This window comes from Pyxicephalus adspersus, chromosome 8 (genome assembly GCF_032062135.1).
Source record: "Pyxicephalus adspersus chromosome 8, UCB_Pads_2.0, whole genome shotgun sequence".
Lineage (NCBI taxonomy): Eukaryota > Metazoa > Chordata > Amphibia > Anura > Pyxicephalidae > Pyxicephalus > Pyxicephalus adspersus.
In genome coordinates, this window is record NC_092865.1 from 53,348,480 (window position 1) to 53,370,906 (window position 22,427).

At 41.2% G+C, this 22,427-nt stretch overlaps 1 protein-coding gene and 1 long non-coding RNA gene across 2 annotated transcripts in view; one reads left to right on the forward strand and one right to left on the reverse strand.

Moving 5' to 3' along the window:
* Positions 1 to 29: 29 nt before the first annotated feature.
* On the forward strand, positions 30 to 10,317 carry LOC140337125 (uncharacterized). Its single transcript, XR_011921993.1, has 3 exons — positions 30 to 329; positions 5,011 to 5,157; positions 8,428 to 10,317. It is a non-coding gene; the product is annotated as an uncharacterized lncRNA (long non-coding RNA).
* Positions 10,318 to 15,087: 4,770 nt separating this feature from the next.
* CPNE9 (copine family member 9) overlaps positions 15,088 to 22,427 on the reverse strand; it is a 162,806-nt gene continuing 155,466 nt past the window's right edge. The window contains 3 exon segments of the mRNA XM_072420685.1: positions 15,088 to 15,638; positions 15,641 to 15,790; positions 17,232 to 17,305. Of these exon segments, the coding sequence (XP_072276786.1) occupies positions 15,552 to 15,638; positions 15,641 to 15,790; positions 17,232 to 17,305 (311 nt within the window). The 3' untranslated portion in view covers positions 15,088 to 15,551.

Here is a 22,427-nt window from a genome sequence, read left to right on the forward strand (position 1 = left end):
GGGATTCCAGAGCAACGACAAAAGGGCTGCTTAACAACGTGTCTGTCACCTCTATTGTTTGAATGATTGTAAGGAGAAAGTCTCGTCCCAACCCCCCTTGTGGGGTCCCCGCTGCATGGAGAATAGAAATAAGTTTGTAAACTTCACCAGCCCAAACTTCGCAAAGTGCCAGATGGGGGTGCAAGCTATTGTCACCCGAATCTGCAAGAGGCCTTCCAAATTACACCTCAACTAAATATTTTGCAAACTGTGAAAGGGTTAGGACTTTGTCAGACTTGTTTTTAAATTGGGAAGATTTCTTATTACTTCCTGTCTGCAAGGACACAACAGTAAGCTAGTGGAAAACGATTACCAACTTTATAAATTCTGTATATCTTTATATATTTCTAGTAAACTGACCACTTTATTAGGTACATTTTGCTAAGGGATTGGACCCCTTTTGCCTTTAGAACTTCTGTCTTACTACATGGCTTAGATTTATTATGTTGCTGGAAAGTTTGCTGAGGGCATTAGAGCCATATTCACAAGAGAGGATCGTGCACTCGCTGCAAATATGTTGGGTGTATCTATTATGCAAATCTCCCATTCCACAACATCCCAAAAATGCTCTACTCAATGGAGATCTGGTTACTAGAAGCCATTTCAGTCCAGTGTGCACCTTGTCATGCTTGAGATGATTTGATGACAAATGCTGGAAGCAGTCATCAGAAGATGGGGACACTGTGGTCATAAAGGGATGGACATGGTCAGCAGCAATACTGTAACCTTCTCCTCTCTGGTATTCCACTAACCTGACTCTCTCCTCTACAATCTAATATGAATGCTGCAGCCAGACTCATCTATCCTTCCCACCTATCTACCCCAATACACAGACTTCCCACCGCTCCTCTTCTGCTGCCTCTCTTTGTAGTTCTCTTCATTGGCTTCCATTTCACCTGAGAATCAAATTCAAGTTCCTGTGCTTTGCCTTCAAATCCCTCCACAGTTCTTGTCCCACTTACCTTTCTGACCTGATAGAAAAATACTCCCCCAGCCGCTCTCTTCACTCCTCCAATGACCTGCTAATGACTTCCTCACTCATAACCTCATCACACGCATTGATACAAGACTTTTCTAGAGCTGCCCTGACTCTCTGAATGGTCTTCCTCATCCTATTCAGTTTGCTCCTACTTTCTGCTCATTTAAAAGAGCCCTCAAAACCCGTCTTTTCAAACTTGCCTACCTGTCTTTCTCTGTCTCTTAAATGCTCAAAACTTCCCAACACTACATATCTCCCCTCCGATTGTGTGTTACAAAAAGCGGTCACCCCAAGCCACACTCAGGGTGGAATTGTAAAGGGTTTACCTGGTCCCCACGAGCCCGCCGCGTCTTCCAACAATGCCTGCCCTGGCGATGCCTGTCATCAGCTTGTGAACGTCAGGGACCTGGGGCCAGGGGACGCAGATGCCGGGCGGGCATGGGACGTGTGAGCATCACTGAGAGGCAGGACCTGGCGGGAAATTGAAAATAACAATGTACCACTTTGACTCTTAAAAATACAGATATAATCAGACCACCAGGGAGGCCAGATGACCTTTCTTCCGAATTCAGTTGCTAAGTTTGAAACTTAGCAGGTGATCTTGACCAGCGGTCGCCATCCGGTGGTCCGCGGCTCTGGTCAGTGCACCCCTGAGCAGAGTCAGGAGAAGGACTCCGCTAGGGGGGAAGCACATGCCAGAGCCGCTGACCACGTCCCCTGTACAGTTTCCATGCTCGGGGAAGTGGGAGGACTGTATCCCTGTACACAACCCGCCCCCTCTCCCATTGCAGACTCAGATTTCTGATGGGAGAGTGTGCGGGGTTTCTCCCCCTTTGAGTGACATCCGGCTCCCCGCACATGCGCGGTTGGGAGCCGGTGATTTTAGTGGTCCTGAAAAGGTTGGCGACCACTGATCTTGACAATGTCTGCATTCCCAAATGCATTGAATTGCTTCCATGTGATTGGCTGATTAGATATTCATGTTAACAAGCAGTTGAACATTTGTACCTAATAAAGTGTCATTTGAGGGTATGTTGAGATTGCCTTATTCATAAAAGTGCTGATCAGCTGATATCGAGCATAGAATTGCCACCAGGTACCCTAGGAATGTGCCTAGAATTGCCCACGTTGTCAAGCAAGAAATGTGGAAGGCATTTACTCCATGTGGCAATGCGTTCAGTAAAAGTTATATCTGGAGTTGTCCTAAAAATGGGTGCTTTGTTCTTTTTTGAGAGCAGAGCCGGGGGTGATTATCAAAGTGGTATTGCCATCTTATCACGGCGGTAATACCAGTTTGACGAGCTGGAAATTGTTTATCAGTAAGTGATAAATACAAGTTAAATACAAAGGAAATTGTTGGATAATATATACTGAATCCAACTTTTCAAATTCCTTGCCAGCAACATTTTCCCACAGTGCTAGAAGCAGCATCACCAAAGCTTAGGAGTTTCTTTTGTGCTTCTTTCTTAGTCTAAACTGTTCACATGTCATCATCCATTCACCTGGGTCATTGAACACAATTTAAAAAGCTGTGTTTTCAGAAATAAATATAAACCTAAAGGGTAAACATCCCTTCCATCACCCAACCTATCCGGATGTATTTTTGGGTTTTGGCACCTGTCTGAACCAGAATTTGCTTAATTTACCAACGAACAGATCCTTCTGCCCTCGTAAATTGCTTCACTTTTCACTGATTTGGTAAATAGTCCATCTGATGCCTTCCTGGTTCATTTCTGCAGGACAAATATGTCAAAATAAAAAAATGACATGATCTTCCTTTATTTGAACAGCTGCCGTTCAAACAATGACCTGCCAATCACTAATGTTTTACAACCACCATCATGTTTATTTATTGACAATCCCCAGATGACATTTGTCCCTTTTTATAGCCGTGAATGCTATAGGCTATAAGGGGGATCCGTGTTGTTTTTTTTCTAAGGACCCTGTTTGCCACTTTTTACCATTTCTATATTTAAAAAAAAATGGTCATCATGGCAGTCTTTAAAAACAAATGGGCCATGTACTTCACCTTTAATAAAACAATCAGTCAAACCAATAAAGTAAATAGAGTTTTTAATATTGTCAGTTTAGGATAATGACAATACATTGATCAAATTACTGATTGCCTCTATACAAAATCGCATTGTCTTTTTATAAATCTAGTGTTAGGAAATGCTAATTTATTATCCGATTTCTTCTTCTTCATAATTTGAACCCGAGGGAGAGATCAGCAGTGCTGACAGTCAGCAAATGTTAATAAAAAAATGATCCAAGCAGTGTTACAAAAGAATTATCATTATTTATGATGCACATTTCATTAGCAAACTCAGTGTCATTTATTTAGGGTTTACATACACTTTAATATACTCCAGTATTTGCACTATGAAACCCCTTTGAGCCATTTCAGATTGTTGTAACACACTTCACTGCAAGGCACAGTAATACACAAACCTAAGTGCTTTGTGGTGCCATTCTGTTTCAATGGCACTTCAGTGGACCTAGCTAGTGCACCATAATGCATGTGGTTTTATTGTTCCATTATGGACAAATGTAAGCCAACTCAATGGGGCACATCTATTAAAATATGTATTTTGGTGTGTTAGCAGCCCATTAAAAAGGAATGGGTTACCGTAACATGAAACAAATTACTATGTAAGATACCACTCATTTACATGACCAGTAACCCAATGCATGGCACAATCTAAGCAGGTTCTTTTTGTCCCATATGGATCTGTTCAGTGTGTTAATGCACATGCATTACTATCATATGCTACTATTGCAGGATGTTACAAAGCAGGTAGGTGTCTTGATGCATTGTGGTGTTATTGACACCATGTGTTATGTGCGTTATAGAGCATTGCTTAATGAGAGCCGCAATGGATGCATTACCACAACGCCAATATCTAAATGGGACTTTCGGGTTCCAGCACCACTCATTTATACCTGTTAGCTGTCATGGAGTCCCCACTGCATTAAAGGTTACAAGTCAAATTCCAGAAAACGTACAAACTGTGCATGGCCATTTATAAATACTCTGTAAATGTGTGGAGAGGTCAGTAATTTTGTATTGTGGCTAAAGAACACAATATTATTAATAATCGTATTGATAATTATAATAATAATAAACAGTATTTATATAGGGCTAACTTATGCAGAGCTTAACATTAAATAGGGGTTGCAAATGTAAGATGAATACAGACAGTGACACAGGAGGAGGAGAGGACCCTGCCCCGAAGAGCTCACAATGTAAGAAGTGGGGGAAGTAACACACAATAGGAGGGGGATATGGAATGGTGGGACGTAGTGAGGGAATAAAAGAAAGAAGAAGACGGGTAGGTGAAGTTGAAGCGTTGGGTTTTAAGGGCTCTTTTAAATTAGCAGAAAGTAGGAGCAAGCCGAATAGGACCAGAGAGATTCCAGAGAGTTGGGCAGCTCTAGAAAAGTCTTGTATCTGTGCGTGTGACGAGGTTCTGAGTGAGGAAGTCAGTAGTAGGTCATTGGAGGAGCGAAGAGAGCAGCTAGGGAAGTATATTTTTACCAGGTCAGAAAGGTAAGTGGGATAAGAACTGTGGGGGGGGATTTGAGGGCAAAGCACAGGAGCTTGAATTTGATTCTAAGGTGAAATGGAAGCCAATGAAGAGATACAGCAGAAGAGGAGCAGTGGGAAGGATGGATGAGTCTGGCTGCAGCATTCATAATAGATTGTAGAGGAGAGAGTCGGCTTAGTGGAATACCAGAGAGGAGGAGGTTACAGTAGTCCAGACTAGAGATGATAAGAGCGTGTACAAGGAGTTTGGTGGTCTCTGGGGACAGGTCGGGGCAGATTTTGGAGGAATTTTTGGATGTTGCACAGGTGAAAGTAAAAGAGAGGGCAGACAACTCAATTGAGGGAAGAGAAGAATAACACTGTTATTAACAGTTAGAAATATGTCAGTAAAATCATCTAAATGCTTTTACATAGGTATTAACACTCTTTTGTTTTCTGTTTTCAGATTCCGCCTGGAGTTCCCCTTTACAGAAACTTTTCTTGTCACACAGGTGGCCCATTTTCCAAGCCCAACTTCAAACAGACAAGCGAGCAGAATTTTCCGTATATCCGTACACAGATAAATGCGCACTGCTCGAGGCTGTGTTTGAAGGTAAACATGATTATGCAAAATGTTGATAGATAAGATTTAAATCCCATATCGCGTTCTCTGTGCTGGAGAGAATATCTGCTAAGCACAAATTAGAGGACGACTAGCAGCGGAGAAATATGGGAGGCGCAGAACACGCTCAATTACTGCAATCAGCGAGATGAGGAGGGAGATTGCGGAGGGCGATGTCTTCTGCATCCGTCTGGGATGTGGTTACATTAAGACGCTCTTCAAAAATGCTCGGGGTACTGGATTACATGCTCTTCTTTTGGTTTTTGATATCTATTGTTTTGTATATGATACACATTGTTTTTGGATAAAGTGATTGGCCTTCCGGGATGGAAAAAACTGAACCTTGAAAAAAAATCATATATACCGGTATATGTTATATGTTTTATAACTTGATATATTTGTTTATATATATAGTTTTATTTTTCTTCTGTTCTACTTGTTGTAGATTCCACACCTGTCCTCATTAGTTACCTTTATATTGAATACAAAACTCCTAGCCTGTGCTAGGTTCTCTTTAAATTTGGTCTGTTTGCACCTGCCTGAAATTGTGTGTTGCTAAATTCAACTCAGACCTGCTGACAATCTGAATTTACCTGGCCTCTGTTTTAGTTGACCCACCCAATGACCTTGATACAGCAGCTGGCTAGAACCTGTGCCACTCATCCATCTGCCTAACTTTATATTTTGTACCCTAGGGCATTAGTGGTACAGTATCCTTACAACTAGTGCCTCTGGTGAAGTCTAAATTCCCCAGGATTGAGACTCAGGATTGCATTTCTCATTGTGTCTGCACCCATTGGAGCTGCAGAGGGGCCACAAAGCGAGATAAGACACCTCCATTCCAAATTTCTGCTTTAGAAGCATATATCCTTCCTATGCAGGTAAGATTCCCAGAGTCTTTGGTGAAATCAGAAGCTTGAGTGATTGCCTACACTGATCAAGTTTTTCATTGCTAGTTGTTTCTTTTTATAGGGGCAGACATAGGGATGATGCAAAGTTTTCCACTGCACAAGGCCCCCCCGACCCTCCTCATCTAACAGAGACCCCCCATAGGCTCCCCAAATCAATTGAGCGGGATCCCAAATCAGTTCTGTACCAGGGCCCACTGTTGGTCACATCCGCCACTGCTGAACAAGAAACCCGACCCAAGCTTTTCAACTAAGCAGCCAATGAAAGAATACAACACTCATATCATTACCTTGCACCTACTCTTCCAGAAAGTGTAGCAATCCTTGCTGTGCAATAGCAATTAGCTCTTACATTATGAATCATTGGAATGCAGAAGGGAAATTAGGCAGTGTGGCCTTTTTTTGTAACCAACATTTCTGGCCAGATGTCTGTGGGCAAATAGTACTGTCATCTTCATTTAAAGGAGTTGGAAAGGAAATATTTTGATTGTTGATAGAGATAAACTATTTTTACAAATAGTTCTCATTGCCTTTTGGTGTAGAAAAAAAATGTTAAGGTTTGAGAAAGCCAGATAAAACTGTCTTGCCCAATCTAGCCTGCAAGTGGCGCTCGTGCACTAATAAAAACTTTTCCACTTTAGTTACAGAGACTTGTCTGTGGACAAGTTGTAGAATGTTGCTTATGTGGTGTCAGCTGTCACTTTCTTTTCAGCAATTAGCTGGCACTATCTTTTACCTCTGACTTTCCCTTCTCCCCTCCTTTAATCCATTCTTCATTAAATTCAAGAAAGCCTAAGTGAATTGACCAAATCATTTCAGCTTTGCAAAAACATTTGGGGAATTGGCAAAGCTATGGGAGGGAATAATATCAGGGATGAGTCCTAATTGTGTCCTGACCCTCTCTCATTCAATGTCTTCTCTGATCCTACCCTTTTATGTGCTATTCCTCCATTCCCCACTGCCCATCCAACTACCTGGATTGTGAGAACACACCAGAGCTAGCTTAGTTCTGCAAAGAAACAAAAGACCCTTTGGTGGGTCCCTGTACCCCCATTTAGAGGTGGCTTAGGTGTGAAATTCAGTTATTTCTTCCTTCTAACCCCTCCCTGCTAATCATCGACACCCTCCTCTCATTGCCCCTGATGGCCAATACTCCATCCCTAGTGGCCAATGTCTCCCTTCTGCTCCATCCCTACTGGTCAGTGTCACCCTTCTTCCCCCCAACCCCTGGTGGTCAGTGTCACCCTTCTCTCTCCAATCCCTGGTGGTCAGTGTCACCCTTCTCCCCCCAATTCCTGGTGGTCAGTGTCACCCTTCTCCCCCCAACCCCTAGTAGTCAGTGTCACCCTCCTCTCATTGCCCCTGATGGCCAATGTCTCCCTTCTGCTCCATCCCTACTGGTCAGTGTCACCCTTCTCCCCCCCAATCCCTGGTGGCCAGTGTCACCCTTCTCCCCCCAATCCCTGGTGGTTTTCAGTCTCCCCCCCCCCCCCAACCGCTGGTGGTCAGTGTCACTCTCCTCTCCTTGCCCCTTCTAGGTCGGGGTTATCCTTTATTCCTCATCCCTGCTGCTCAGTGTCACCCAGCTACCCTCAACTCTGCAGATTAGTGTCATCCTTCTCCCCTAGTCCCTTTTGATAAGTGTCACCCACTTTTCATATTTCTAGGTCAGTGTCGCTCTTCTTTTTTTATCCCTGCTGATCAATGTCACCCTCCTCTCCTTGTTCAGTGTCCCCCCCCACCCCCTGGTGGTCAGTGTCACCCTCCTTCCCTGTAGGAAATGGGGTTGGAGAATGGAAGCTCAGTGTCATAATGTGCATTGGGTGACACAGGGTTCTGACCCAGAATTTGTAAAAACATAAGAGACTGGACCACAAGACTGGAACAGGGGGGATGGCAGGAACCGTGGGGTAATCAGAAATGTGTTGTTTTTTTATTTTGAAAAGATAGGGAGAGTTTAAAGATGACCCCAAAAGAAAAGTGCTGCTCCTCTACTGCACAGCAGGTTGGGGTTTGTCCTTGACCAAGCTCATTGCATCTGCGTTATGGACAGTGCTGAAGTCATTGCCCTGACCATTCATTCAACCACATATTAATCTTACAGAAGTACTGAGCACCACGATCAGTAAGCAGCTATTCATCCGCTGTGAGTGAGTGAGACTTTAAAAGGTGAGATTGGTGGCTTAGATATGTAATTAGGTTAGTAAGTCTGAATCACAAGCTAACATTGTAACGGCACACATAGCTGCTTGCCCGGGGTTCAGCTTTAAGTAACATTTCTTTCCTTGACCGTTGTAAAATTTGTAGGTCAGAGCTTGTAAATAGTCATGTTTACATCTTTATACCCTTCCAGGCTTTTTACATAAAGATGAAGAACTGCGCCAGCTTCATTGTAGTTATTCCCCAGGACCAGACCCAAGATTGCGCCTGAGCCTGGAATAAATTACTGCAAAGATTTTCATGAACGCTTTATATCCATGATGTATGGGCAGAGGAACAGATCTGTGCTTCACCTGGGATCGTCTTCCATTCTGGTATTCTGTTCTTGATTATACATTTTTCTGCAGCTTGTAATAATACCCTCCTAAAAAAGATATGAGAGTGATATGGGGCTGTTATGGGTTACCACTGGCATGAGACACAAGAATACACAGAATCTAAGTGTCTCCTGGTCTTCACCAGACCACCCCACTAGGAGAGATGGGTCAGCAACCCTAGTGACCACTGGACTACTTTGCTGCAAGGAATCACCAGGTCATGGCCTCTAGGTTCTCCCTGCCAGAGGTGATAGGGATCGGACAGCTTCAGTGAAGAAATAGCCGATTGAGCAGATGGCAAACAGACTGGAACAAGGCAAGCAGAGATGAATTTATTCAACAGGCTGGGGACATTGCCAACAGAGGACCCCTATACAGAACTGACTTGGGGAGCCCCCACCAGGCCCCTGTATGACCCCTCGGCATCCGCACACTTTGCACCTCCCTATGTCCGCCCCTGTATAAGGCTATGGTACTTATAAGTTGCTAACTTGTAGCAAGCAAGCAGATCTAAAGTTCTGATGCATGTTGGATATTTCTTCTGAATTTAAAGGGGTCTATTTATAAAGCTGTGCATGTGACATTAACTGTAATTGAAACACATGGACCTAGAAGATTCTCCACTAGGGAATTTTTTTTAGATGGATGGAATGTCAGATTCACTGCTTTTTAAATAGTATTGATAAAAGTATCAAAAACAAATTATTACCAACAAGAAGCCAGCTATTATTTTCATAAATAGGTTAACAATGTCCTCTAATTTTTTTTAACGACAGGTTCTCTTTATGATAATATAAATGGACCATCTGAAGTTAACACAGTGCCAACGATTTTGTTAGCAGATCAAATAATAATCCTGCTGGTGTCCTAAAGCCATCCTTTCAATTAGTTCTCACTTTGATGCTCCCAATAATGTATCTGATGCTGAGTTTACATTCCACCAGGATGTTCTAGTTACGGTAAGTTAAGAAAAAAAAAAAGTTTTGTAACTTCCATCGAAATTTAGATCTGGCTGCTGACTCAGAACTCTGCAAACAAATCCTGATTTTCCTCTTTGTCAGCTCCAGCCTGTCCTCCTTGGAGGATTCTTCTGCTCTCCGCACACCAGTATCACATCCATAAATATAAACTTGAAAAACCTACAACTTCTCCCTGGAGTTCTAATGATTCCCCCCTAGCAAGAAGTGTGGGTGGCTGCCGGTTGGGAAACACCGTCTGCGTCTGCACGGCGAATAATGAGCACCAGATCATTCCACACACCGGATCCTGGTGGCAGAATAGACGTCTTTTCATGTACATATCCTCGAAGGAAACAAAACGTACAAATGTTTATTTAAAGGATGCGTACACTTTTCATACATTTATCTTTTTCAACTCATTATCTCTTCCCAAAACTTTTGGATCAGTCACACTCACCTCATTAGCAGAAGGCATTGTAAAGAAATTCATCTTCAAGCTCACATCAGGGGCACTTAAAGTGTATATCCAGGTAAAAAGGGGCTACTTTCTGTTTTAAAGGTGCAGCAGAAAATTAGAGGAAATCTACTTGTTCATCATCTAACATGTTCATCCTAGAGAGTTGTCCTTGGAACCGCTCTGATGAATATTCAGATTGTTGGGCTTCCCCAGCAGGAATAAATATTTGACAGATGGTCTAATCCTTCTGTATTTTATGCAAAACTAAAAAACAAGACAGTTCCTGTGGGGCTCACAAGGTACCAAGCACCCCCACCACTGTGCTGGTTCTTAAAGGGCAGTGGAGAGGATGGTACTGAATCACTCACTGCCAACCTCATTCATTCTCTATGGGCAGCTGCAGATGAGCTTTACCCAATGGGGGTAGATCAGGGGTGTTATGGGGCATGGGGGGTAATATTGGATAAATGTTTAATGCATATTGGGTGAAAAAATTGATAAATACAACCTCAAAATTTGTTTTGTTGGTTTCTTATAGCTTAGAAATGCCTGCTGTGTGTTTATATTTCAGGACTAGATGGCTACCAAGATCCACTGTAGTAGAAAGTAATAGGCTCAGATTTTAGTTCCTCTGTTGTGCGATTGAAGATTAATTTCTCCGCTATGTTTACAGCTACAAAGGTGAGTGAGGGATTTTTTTCAAATGTTTTCAGAATTATGTATGTAAACCCGCTGTGTCCTAAAGCTTGGAGCAGTTCACTCCTGTGTGGGGTGCCAGGTCTACAACTGGGCAACCCACATGTCATAGACAACAAAAGAACCTGGTTCCTCCTTCAAGCCAAAAATAGACCCAGCTCATCACCCATCTGGGGACAGTAAGTACATATGACTAAGGGCACATCACAAGTGGGGAGTACCATCTATATTTCTGCAAAGGCTATAGGGATACATCTTGTATTCCCCTTTTCTATTGTACAGTTAAAGAATACAGTAGTGTCACTTGTCTGCCTAATGATTGGATGATTTAAGTTCATCAACGCTCTTACAAGTCTTTAACTTCTCTAGTACATTCATCTGGTCTTGTTCGGGTAACCTTGAAGATGTTTTACAGCTCTCCAAGCTGTTTCATTAGATTTACCTGTGTAAGTAATACCCCAGTATATATACCCACACTGCACAAACACGTTAATCCAATCACAATGGAATGTGATAAAGCAGATGTTGATTGTTCAAGATCGGGATGTGAATTTCATTGAGACGCTCTTTTTCTATCATAACGCCATCCTAAGTCTGCCTAAGTGTTAAACGTTAACCGTAAATGACTGTAGGAAATTCTCCAGCATTTATATCTGCACAACCCAAGCACCTTAATTTACCATAGAATGTGACACTGCAGATGTAAATTGTCCAAGTTCAGGAGGTATGAAATTTGTTGAACCTCCTTGTTCTGTTAATCTTATCCCATTTTTGGTGTCAGGAAGTCTGCATAGTTAAAACTTAGAAATAAATAGCTGAAGGTGTGAATTGTTGTCAAAACAAGAGAGATGCTAAAATGGCATTTTGGTAGAAGACAGATGATGTTGAAGGCCTTAACACCGTATTCAGAGTTGGTTGGTCTTCCAAAGCAGTTGTTCTGGAAAGATGTAAGGCTAGGTACACACGTGAAATGGTTCTTGTTCGATAATCGGCTGAAATTGGGCGAGAATCTTGCGTGTGTACAGTGCTCATTATCCATTGTCCGAATGACCGTCCTGACGGATCCACGGATGATGGACAACGAACAATCGTAATGAAAGTGAAGGAGGAGAGAGCGTAGAAGGGTGCCACTCTGTCGTTCTACCCCTCCCCTCGCCATAGAGCAGAACGATGCTGAATGTACAGGGCTCATTCGTGCATCATGCAGACGTTTGTCATTGGAAATGATCGTGAAAGATCCTTTCCAACAACAATTATTGCACGTGTGTACATAGCAAGAAAACTGCTGAGTCTTGTCTTGTAGCAAACACTAATCTGGATAAAAAGAACCTTTTCAAATAAGTATTTACCTCCTCCTACTCTGTTACCCACTACTATGTCACTTGTCAGCACATGTGCATACAGCAAAGCCTGATTGGTTCCTAATGCTGCCTCTCCCTCTCCCAGTCTGGATGTTGATATGCAGAGGACAAGAGGCTGATATCAAGACATGTTCAGGTACTTGTACTAGCTGAATGTAAATCACACCTCAGGTAAATAGTGTTTTGTTTTACATATCTGCTTGAAGTTCAGGGTTAAAACTGCCATGAACAGTTTTTTTTTCCAGCCATCATGTATGCTTTTTGTGATGGAATACAAATGGACACACACTGAGGGACTGTGGCCATGACATGGCAAAGGTTTCATAAAGAACAGCATGGCGGCCAGTAGGTAGTGGCCATGTGACCCTTTTATTTTATTGTCCGTCTGCATCCACACTCCTGACCGCCATGTCGTCCTAACCTGGCTCCACTGTCTTCCACACTGTACAAGCTTTGACAATATGCCCGTTGATTTGTTGTCAAGTCGTTGTTGCGAAAAACACCATATCCTTTTCATGAGAAGCCTTGCGCCTTGATGGACAGCCCGCCAGCCTGAATACATTCTAATTATCCCGCCAAGGATACTGTTATTGAATAGCGTTGGGTGCCGCCTGTAGATAAGAAACATTTTTTTTGTGACAAAAACCCATAAGCTTTTATTCAGGAAGGTTTGCCTTGAGATCGAACCCTGAATTTTCCTATTTTCTTTGCTCTGCAAAAAATGAATAGCCTTCCTGCCAGGAGAATAACAAGAAAAAAAATTAAAATAGCTCAGAACAGACTAAACTGGTAGCGAGAAAAAAAATTCCACTGGAAAAATGACTCATTGCAACATTAAAGAGAAACTGCATGGCGCATTCAGACAAAGCCTTTGTCCTTCGTCCAGCGCGAGAAAGAACAGACCGCAGTCAGGGGTAGCTAATATCACCACCAACCGAGAAGAGCCTGCAGAAATACGCCCATTTTTTAGCCACTTTTCCTTTATAGGAAGAGCATGATGGTTTAATTTGTAGAATAACTTCTTTTTATTTTTAAATCAACATCTATTTTTTTTTAAACTCTATAGCAAAATCGTTTCTTGACTATTAACAGAACCAAAAGGAGTTTGAGAAATGATTAATCTGTTAATTAGTCAATTTATTCAGATAAATGTATTCTACGTGCATTAAAACAGAAGGAAAGAGCAACTACATCCTTTCTTTAAAAGCCTTTCCCCTGCCAGCATGCAACAAAGAAGGACCTCTGCTTTCTTTGTCTGTAGAGGTAGGCTTTGTTTACAGCAGAGCTATTGGTCTTGTTCTGTGGGCGTGTGTTGGACCTCAGCAGAGAGACCATTGACTCAACTGCACCATGCTAGCAGAGGACAGGTTCTCTACTTAGACTGTGGCTAGTCTCTAAAAAAAAAACAACTTCATATTTATAAATCATAAAATGATGAAATCATGAAGCTCACCACAGATTCTCTGATGGGGAATTAATCACTGGCATTGGTAACATATGGACCTGGAAGATTCTTCACCAAAGAATGTTAGTTGAATTCAGGGGTACTCCTGTATCAGGCTTTAATCAAAAGAACTTGAGGGGGCGCAGAAAGTTTACCTAGAATGGGGTCCAGAAATTTTAGATGGGAGCCCTGATCAAATTCACTGCTTTATAAATAGACCCCTAGGACTTTTGTTTTGATGCACCGCCAATGTACTGCCACACTCCAAGCAAATAGCTGCACTGTAAACTTACCTACCGAATATGAAATCCTTTTATTTGTAATTCTGTTCAGTCAATCTTCTCATTTAACACTGTCATACACCTTGATTTTTTATATCTCCTGACTTCAATTTAAAGACAAACCAGAAATAAAAGCGTATGAGTTTTTGTAACAAAATGATTTTTTTTATCTACAGGTGCCATGGTGGCGCATCTCTTTGCTATTCACAAACGGTATCTGTGGTGGGATAATTAGAATTCATTCAGGCTGGCAGGCTGTCTGTCAAGGTATGAGGACGTCTATGAAAAGAATACATTGTGTTATTTCTCTGTACACAAGGGGGGAAATACCAGTGCATTGCTCTTAGTATTTGGATTTACCCCTCCAGGCTGTAAATTTGCCCCTCAAGCTTCCATATATTGAAACATGTTATAAATATATTTCATAGGGTAACCACCCATTCCCCCAACATCAGATTTCAGTTCTATAGGGGTTACAGTAGTATAATAATAAGACATTTCAGGTATTTACATTACAGGTATTGTTTATATTTGCAGTATTTGTATGTTTGCCTGAAGTGGAGCTAAATCCAAAAATGTAAAAAATGGTGACCAGGCGGGTCCTTTTTTTGCAGACATCCAAGGGGTAGAGGGGAATGATTATCCTTCCTCCAAGTATTATACATAGGTGCCAATCCCAAAACCAAATATGCAAAACAAAAATCCAGAAAAGGAAAAAAGCTGTTTTTTTTTTTTTGGCAAATTTTTGTATATTTAAAAAGGAACAATTTCAAAACGTACATTTTCTTATATTGTGTCTATTGATTTGTTTAAATGCAGCCAGGATAATCTGTAGGTTACAAATGAAGGTACATGTAAAGTTTTAGTTTTAGTGACAATTGCTTATCACTTGCATATCATATGGACTGTTTTTTTTCATCATTTTTATATCTCCTTGCTTATATTCTTTTCCTTTCTTTTTCAACCACCTGTTTATAGGCGCTGACACCAGCCTTGGCTACACATCATTTGACTAGTTCACAAATATAACTGGTCACTGGGGGTCTATTTGTGAAAGTTTTCACCCAAAAGTCACCAAAAATGTAATCATTTACCTTTTTAAATTTATGGCTCATATCGTAAAAGGAAATCTTGGGTAAGACCCCTAAGTGTGCCCCTCCCAGGGTTGCCCCCCAAGTGACCAATCAACAGCCATGTTTGCTTTCTCTAACCATTCTATTTCTCCTAGTCTTACCTTGAGCCTTTAGAACCAAAAGACATGAGAGACAACAGTAAAGCCTCATTTAATTTAAAGGTTTATTTGTATATATTTGGAGACACATGAGGACTACAGTATACAATTCCTCAGAAAGCACAAATGTACATTATTTGTATAATTTAAAAATGTTCTGAAATACTGTACAGCATTACCCAGCTAGCACTGTGTACTTTCAAAGTGCAAAATCTGCCAAACCCTCCAATGACGCACCCGTTAGTGAATACAGCTCACCCCTTCGTGGCCCACACCTTCACTGTACCATTGGAACTCTTTGCCCACCCACAATCCAGCCTTTAGAAGGACCAATGGTGTTAATCCAGGGTGGGATATCCAGACTGTATTGCATAACTCCTGGAAGAGCAAGGTGCCGCTAGTCTATTAAAGATGCAGTTAGCAGGCATGTCCCATAACTAAGTAGATGCCAGGCCAAGGAAGAGTAGATTGGAAGGGTTTAAAGCTTTACCCTGTCTTTTATTTATTCTTTTTATCTGGTAGGGGGCGCCACCATTTCTTTGCTGGATGAAGCAGCATGGTTGGTGCTCAGATGTGCGTGGGAAGGTTCTGAATAGGGGCGGAGGGCGGCACCGGGCGAGGCTTGATCTCACGGGACTTCATATAGGACAGGAATTGTTCTGGGATCTCGGCTAAGACGTCCTTGGCAAGTCGGGCCATGCTGAGGACTTGGTTGCCCGAACGGTCCACGTAATCACGAAATGGCACAAACTGTAGAGAAATAAAAACAGTGAGCCTCTGCAAGGATTCCTAATCTTAGCTTCCAATATGTATAAAAGGATACCATTAACTAATTTTTAAAGATTTTGTGCTAAATTTACAAGTTCATTTTAAAAAGTTGGTGACTGTCCCAAGAAGGAATGGGGGGGTGTAGTCAGTCATCAGCCCAGTGTAGGCTCTGGCTAAAGTGATCAAGATTACATAAAGGCTTTTTTTCATATTCCAAGCAGTGGAACAAAACAGTGAAGGTGAGTATGAGCTGCTGGGGAGGAGGCATCAAAGATAGCCAGTTACTCCATGGGCAAATCTATAAAGGCTAACCTCAGGCCACTGCTTTCATTGCAACATTCACCTTCCCTGGACATCTAGCATTGGGTCTTCTCTTGGTAAATGATGCCCAGTAAGGTCCAACTCACTTTCCTGATCCCAGGCAATCATAGACCTGCCCTCTAGGGCTATTTTACCATGCTATTCTGGATTCACTTTACTCGACAGAACAACTAGACAGAACGCCACTCATATGTTATCACATGGCCACAGCACTGTCAAAGAGTGAGGAATGCCCATCATTGCCATTGAAAGAAAAGAGGGAGACTTATCATGTGACCTGCCAGAGGACTAAAGGACACAACTGTGGTCGGTGGTGTAACCAATGCAAAAGCAGCTCAGAAGGTTCCTCTAGATGAGGTAGGTCTAAGATCAGAACACCTTGCTTTGTCCAATGTAGGACAATGTACCGGTACTTTGTTAGGTATACTGGTGCCACCTTAACGTATCTTCCTCTCTCCCACCAAACTGCAGTGTAGTTTGAGCCCAGATGGACTAATGGACCCAAGACAGCTCATTTTCCAGTGTGTTACTCTGGTGTTAATCTGACCCTCATTTAGGTTTATGCAAAACAAAAAGCCTAAATACAAGGTGCAATGGCAAATGGCAGGTCATTTCAAATTAATTCCTATTGGTTGTTTAATTCCTATTGGTCGTTTTAAGTCGCAGCATTTTAGCACTAAAACAAACCATAAAAGGTCATTTCAAGCCTACACATTGTAGATGTGCTCAGTGCTGAAACTTTATTGATTACAAGTCATCAGAGGCACACCATGATGAATTCAATACTGCTTCAATACGGTTTGCTTCTGCTGACTCATGACTAATATAGTTTCAATATTGGATAGGCCCAAAATGTACAGATTGGGACTCATTGCCCTTTGGTGAGGAAGTGATGGAACCTGGGACAAGCCTGCAGCTAGGAGTGATTTCCACTATTTAATCCTGAATAGGGTGAAGGCACAGATGTATTCAGTTCTCTTTGTACAGTGTGGTTGGTCGGTTGTGAGAACCGACTGGCCAAGAATGGCAAAGTTTCAGGGACAAAAGTTTTCAGGGGCAGGACACCATTACTAGTGATTACAGGGCTCATTCTTTACTTTACCTGCACAATGTCTCTTTCTGCAAAGCGACCTCTGGAGGAAACCCGCACTTCATCTCCATCCAGTTCTTCCATAGCTGCAAATACCAAAAACAAGAAAGTGCAACTATTACACCAATCCAAGATCCAGTACATCGCACATTGAGTTTTTAATCCATGTCTAGCATTCCAGTCCGTGAGAGTTGATTTTTAAAGGACAATTTGGATCACTGTACCACTTTTTGCAAGACTAAAGGTAAAGCTGGGGTGTCAGACATGAGGCTGGGCAGAATGTGTAAATTTTGGGACTGGATATACAGAAATAAAAATCATTAGGCAGGTAAAACAGCTCCATTATTCTTATATTATCCTATTTTATTATATTATATTATCTGTGTATTCAGCTTTTCTGCAGATCTTTTTTAACTATTATGGTCCCCTCACTCCTCAATCACCAAAGGTGCATTTGGGGATTCACCTTTTTGGCCTTGTCATGTGCATCGCGAATAGTGGAAAAAAAGAGTAGTGGCAATCATTTACTTTGGGACTTTGGATCAAATTTCTTAAATAAAAGCCTCACCACTGACTACCAGCAAAACCTACTTCTAAATCTCTTTGCCCACCTTTAAACATATATAGTTAAAACAAGTGACAACCAAGTCAACATATATACAGTATATACATGTAGGAGTTCTAGTTTCACCATGACTTCCTAATCTGCATGCTTGTTTTGGATCATTGATTCCGAAACACCAAAGATAGCCAGGGAGCTGTAATAGCAGCTTCCTGATTGTTCTTGTTTCCTACTATAAAGAATCCTTGTTTGACTACCGATCAATATTTTGTTTTATAATCCTGAATAATACTCAACAATTTGCTTCCACAGCTCCATATAATATAAAAGATAGATAAAAAGATTTCTTGCTTTCTACATATAGACTTGTATCCGGTGACAGCTGAGTTTTGCAGGCAGCCAGGCGCTTTATTTTGTTACTCAATGATATGGCATATATGGCAGTCAGGCTTGGTAAATACAACCTACAAGATATCTCTCCCCGATGAATAAACTATATGTGAGTATACGTGAAGAAACACGGGTCATTTCTATAGTAACAGTCTCAGAGTTCCATAGATTCTTGCTACGGATACACTGCTATAGATTTTTGTTCAGAAAGGGGAATCTGCTGCCAGGAGACAATGTACAGACAGCAAATTGGAAGGCTGTAAAGCTTGCATAGTTGATTTCCTTCCAGGTATTATGAGAACGAGAGAACTGGGCTTTAAAGAACAAATCTGCTTAGCATTTTTCATATATAGAAAGGCTAAAAAATATACCCCAATGTTTTTTTTTGAGTTGCTTCCCTTTATTGGACACTTTGCCTTGCTACTCCGTGACCCAGCAATGTATACTCACCCATCATCAGTCATTCATGGCTCCTCCACTCCTTCAGAGCTTTCTGTTCCCCAAGCTAATGGAGCAGAGCTTCATATGTATGGGCACCTGGCCCCGGAGCCCTCAAACCTTGGTGGCCAATCACCAGGCCCAAACAATGTAGGGGGCAGAATTGTCATCTGTCCAGGTTCTAAAAAAGCTTATGCAAGATGGACCCTTGTCCAGCAGGTAGGTAATAAGGGAGCATTGCTACACGAAAATCTTATATATTGGCTATACATATTCATCCCAGATTGTTACTATAGACTTAACAGGGGATAGAAAACCATCAGTCCTCAAAATAACATAATGTCTCTAATAACAAAGACACAGTCAGGCTAATTATGGTGCAGTGTATTACCCCTGACCAGTTCTCCTTGTGGACTACAGAACACACCCACCTATATTTGGGAGATGATAAGATAGTCAGATATTCTGTAATCCTGTCCTGGGTGACAATGCTGCTCCTCCATGTTTTACACTGAGTAAAGATTGTCACACTAGGACATGGTTAATGTCACCAAGTTCACCAAGTTAGGTAAAAAAAGACAAACAAAGTAAACCATTGCATCCATGACATCAAAGGACTGGTAAGCTGCATTTCTATTACATTTTTGTTTTTGGTTCATAGAGAAACATACACAATATCTCTTTAAATACCCAGCATGTAATTTCTTGGTGACCCCTACTGTGCACCTAATAATGTGAAAGAGGCAATTTCCCCCGAATAAGTGAGGAAGTGAGATTAATACAGCAGTAAAGGGGCGGTCATGCTGGGTATTGTTCTGCTGTGTCCATGCATAATGCAGACACCGTGTGATAAAGACACATTATGTGACACCATTGCCGAACTGCCAGTAATAAAGGTTCATTAATAAAGCCCTCCTCTCTCTCCTTTGGGAAGCATAGATTGGACGAAGGATATGACTCAGCACCTTCTTCTTCCACAAGTCACACTTAAACTTATGGTCCATATTAGCAAAGGCTAATGTGTTTTTTATTTTTTATTTTCTCACTAATGATTTTTATACACTTGGGGAGCAGATGGAGATAAATGTGCAATTGTTTGCTTATAGCTGAAAACATTGCAGCTGCTGAAATTTATTGGAGAGGAGGTAAAAGTACTAGGATTTAGTAACAGATATATTTGTGTTTAAATTAGGTGTATGCAAGTTATATAATATCCAATGGTAAGGTCCCTTTTAGTAACACTGTACTGCATGCTCAACTGCACTTCCAAATAATTCCAGTCAACTGTTTGCATTGCAGGTGAGGTGGGGTTCTTGGAAGAGAAGGTTACTTCTAACTCTTGAGAAAGAACTGCACTATGAACACAAGGGCAACCCGTGCAACATGTTGACCTGCAGTTTGGTTTCCACTCCTGGAGGCAAAGCAGCAGTTTGCTATGTACCGGAGTGTAGCTAACCACCTGAAAAAGGTCCAACACTTCCTGATATATGGATCACAGTACTGCCCTAACAAAGTCTTCATAGTTGAGCACTTTGGCTGGTGGAGAGGAGGCTGAGAAAATGTTACCTTCTGTTTGTAGAAGACAGAAAACAATCTTCCAGATTTCTCCTGGTAGTCTAGGCATGCTTACTGGGAGCTTCCCCAGACAATGCACATAAAGTGGCTAGTGGGCAGCTACCACTCCTGCTTAACCCTAACTATCCTTAGCAGCAAGAACTTACTCAGCCCTAGCTTGCACTAGAGGCAAGTACTTACCTTCTGAATAAATGAGAATGGCATGACTATGGACTTTGTACAGCACTGCCTAATATGATGGCGCTATTTAAATACTGTGTAATAATAATAACATGGGTTAAGGTGGCAGGGCAGCTGCTTGCTAGTTGCTCCATGTGAATTCAGACTTTCTCTCCAGAAAGATAGATCTATCTTTGCACCATCTGCTTCCTAGATTAGGATTCTTAATCAAAGTTGACACAAATATAAAAATCCCTTTATTTGGTTCCATGATGCAGTCACACAATGTGGAATGTGCAGCCTGATTGATCTCTGGGGTGTAAAGTCTGGATGAGCTTCTACTTGTAGCCAATCAATTACATCATTCTCCCAAATTCCTTCTATTAAGCTAACCATGCACTAGGCAATATTTTCAAATGATTATATGAAAATGTTAAACATGATCAAAACTCAATGAAAAAATGTCTTTCTATAAAATGTTTTCAACATTTGGGTACAATGTAGAGCAAAAATAGATTGGTTTCAAACCACAGGTCTGAAAGAGCCCTAGGGGTGACACATTCATTTTTTTTAACATGGTGCAGTGTGCAACAACCTTACATTTTCTGTTTAATTATTTTTGCAGACTTCATTAAATTAATTATCCCTTGCACGCTGATTACTCATTTTGCTAAGTGAACAGCTTTTATCCATTTAGCAAATTAACCTAAATGTGGTTGATTTACTAAAGAAGTAGGAATTGCTCACTTAGTAAAGTGAATAAGATTGATCAGGTGCAAAGAAAACTAAAACAAATAAGGTTTCCGCTAAAATGTGATTGTGTGAAGTGCCCACAGCTTTTTCTAATTGAATAAGCCCAGTCACTTAGCTAAGTAAACAGGCCCTAATGCCTTAGTGAATCTGAAATTGTTATTCTGGGCACACAGGAGGCCATGACATTATGTACATACTGTAGTTGTATTTGAGATCAATCATAGAAAGTGAAATGAAGCAATAATATATTTAAAACTGAAATGTACTTCAATAGGTCTATTTATGCTTTCACCCAAGAGTGACCCAACCTATGGCCAACATTTTTCACATTGCATTCAATTAGAAAAATATAAAGCTTTTATGTAAAAGTTGGATGAATTTTGGTTGTAAACATTTATAAAAAGATTCCTATGGTCACTGTTTACATATCACATAATTTTGGGAGCATACAATGCAGCACAGAGGTTTAGGTGGAAGCAGGTTGGATCCCCAGGTGCTGGGTATGGTCATCTGGGACATCTCTAAAATCTGCAGATCTCGATTTGGAGTTTAAAGGACGTCTCCAAGGATCTGCTAGCAATTATTAAACAGCTGTGCTAAGAGGAAACAACAACCACACACTGCAAAAAATGTAAAACACATACACAAAATGTCACAAATGCCCTGAAAAAAAAAACATTTATCTGTGCACATGAGTAAAATTATTGTACTCAACACTAAGGATGATTGGATGAAAGTTCAGGGGTTGACCTGGATTGCTCAGGTCTGGGTTGTTACTCAGAATGATGTTCATGATAACAATTTGAGAATGATTTGTGGCCAATTGTCACCACAATTGTTTCATAGTAATATACAGCTTTGCCTGCTGATATAACCAATTTTTCTCCCAAAAAATAAAACATCTTGTTGTTGCATGAGTGTTTTCAACTAGAACTGATCCCAAAATTCAGATGATGATTTGGATAAAATGAATTACCATTTCAGAGCCATATTTTAGTGTTACCTTTGGCCAGTTAGCTTCCTAGAAGGCTTCTGGGTGGAAGGGACCAAAGGCTGGGATCTCAGTTGAGCTTGTGATACACAGCTGTGGTCAACAACAAATCTGAAATGGCCCTAACATAGGTAGGTTTACCAGAAGACATTGCTTGAAAGGGCAAAGTGACAGGGTCTCTTTAGGACTAAATTCTTACATGAGCCTGGACTTGATCGGTTCATGGCAGGATCAGTACTATAAAGCTAGATAAGCCTAATTTATTTTTTTAACTGCAAACAAACTGAAGCATTAATGAGGTTGTGAATAAACTGCATTAAAGTGAATTCCCTTCATAGGT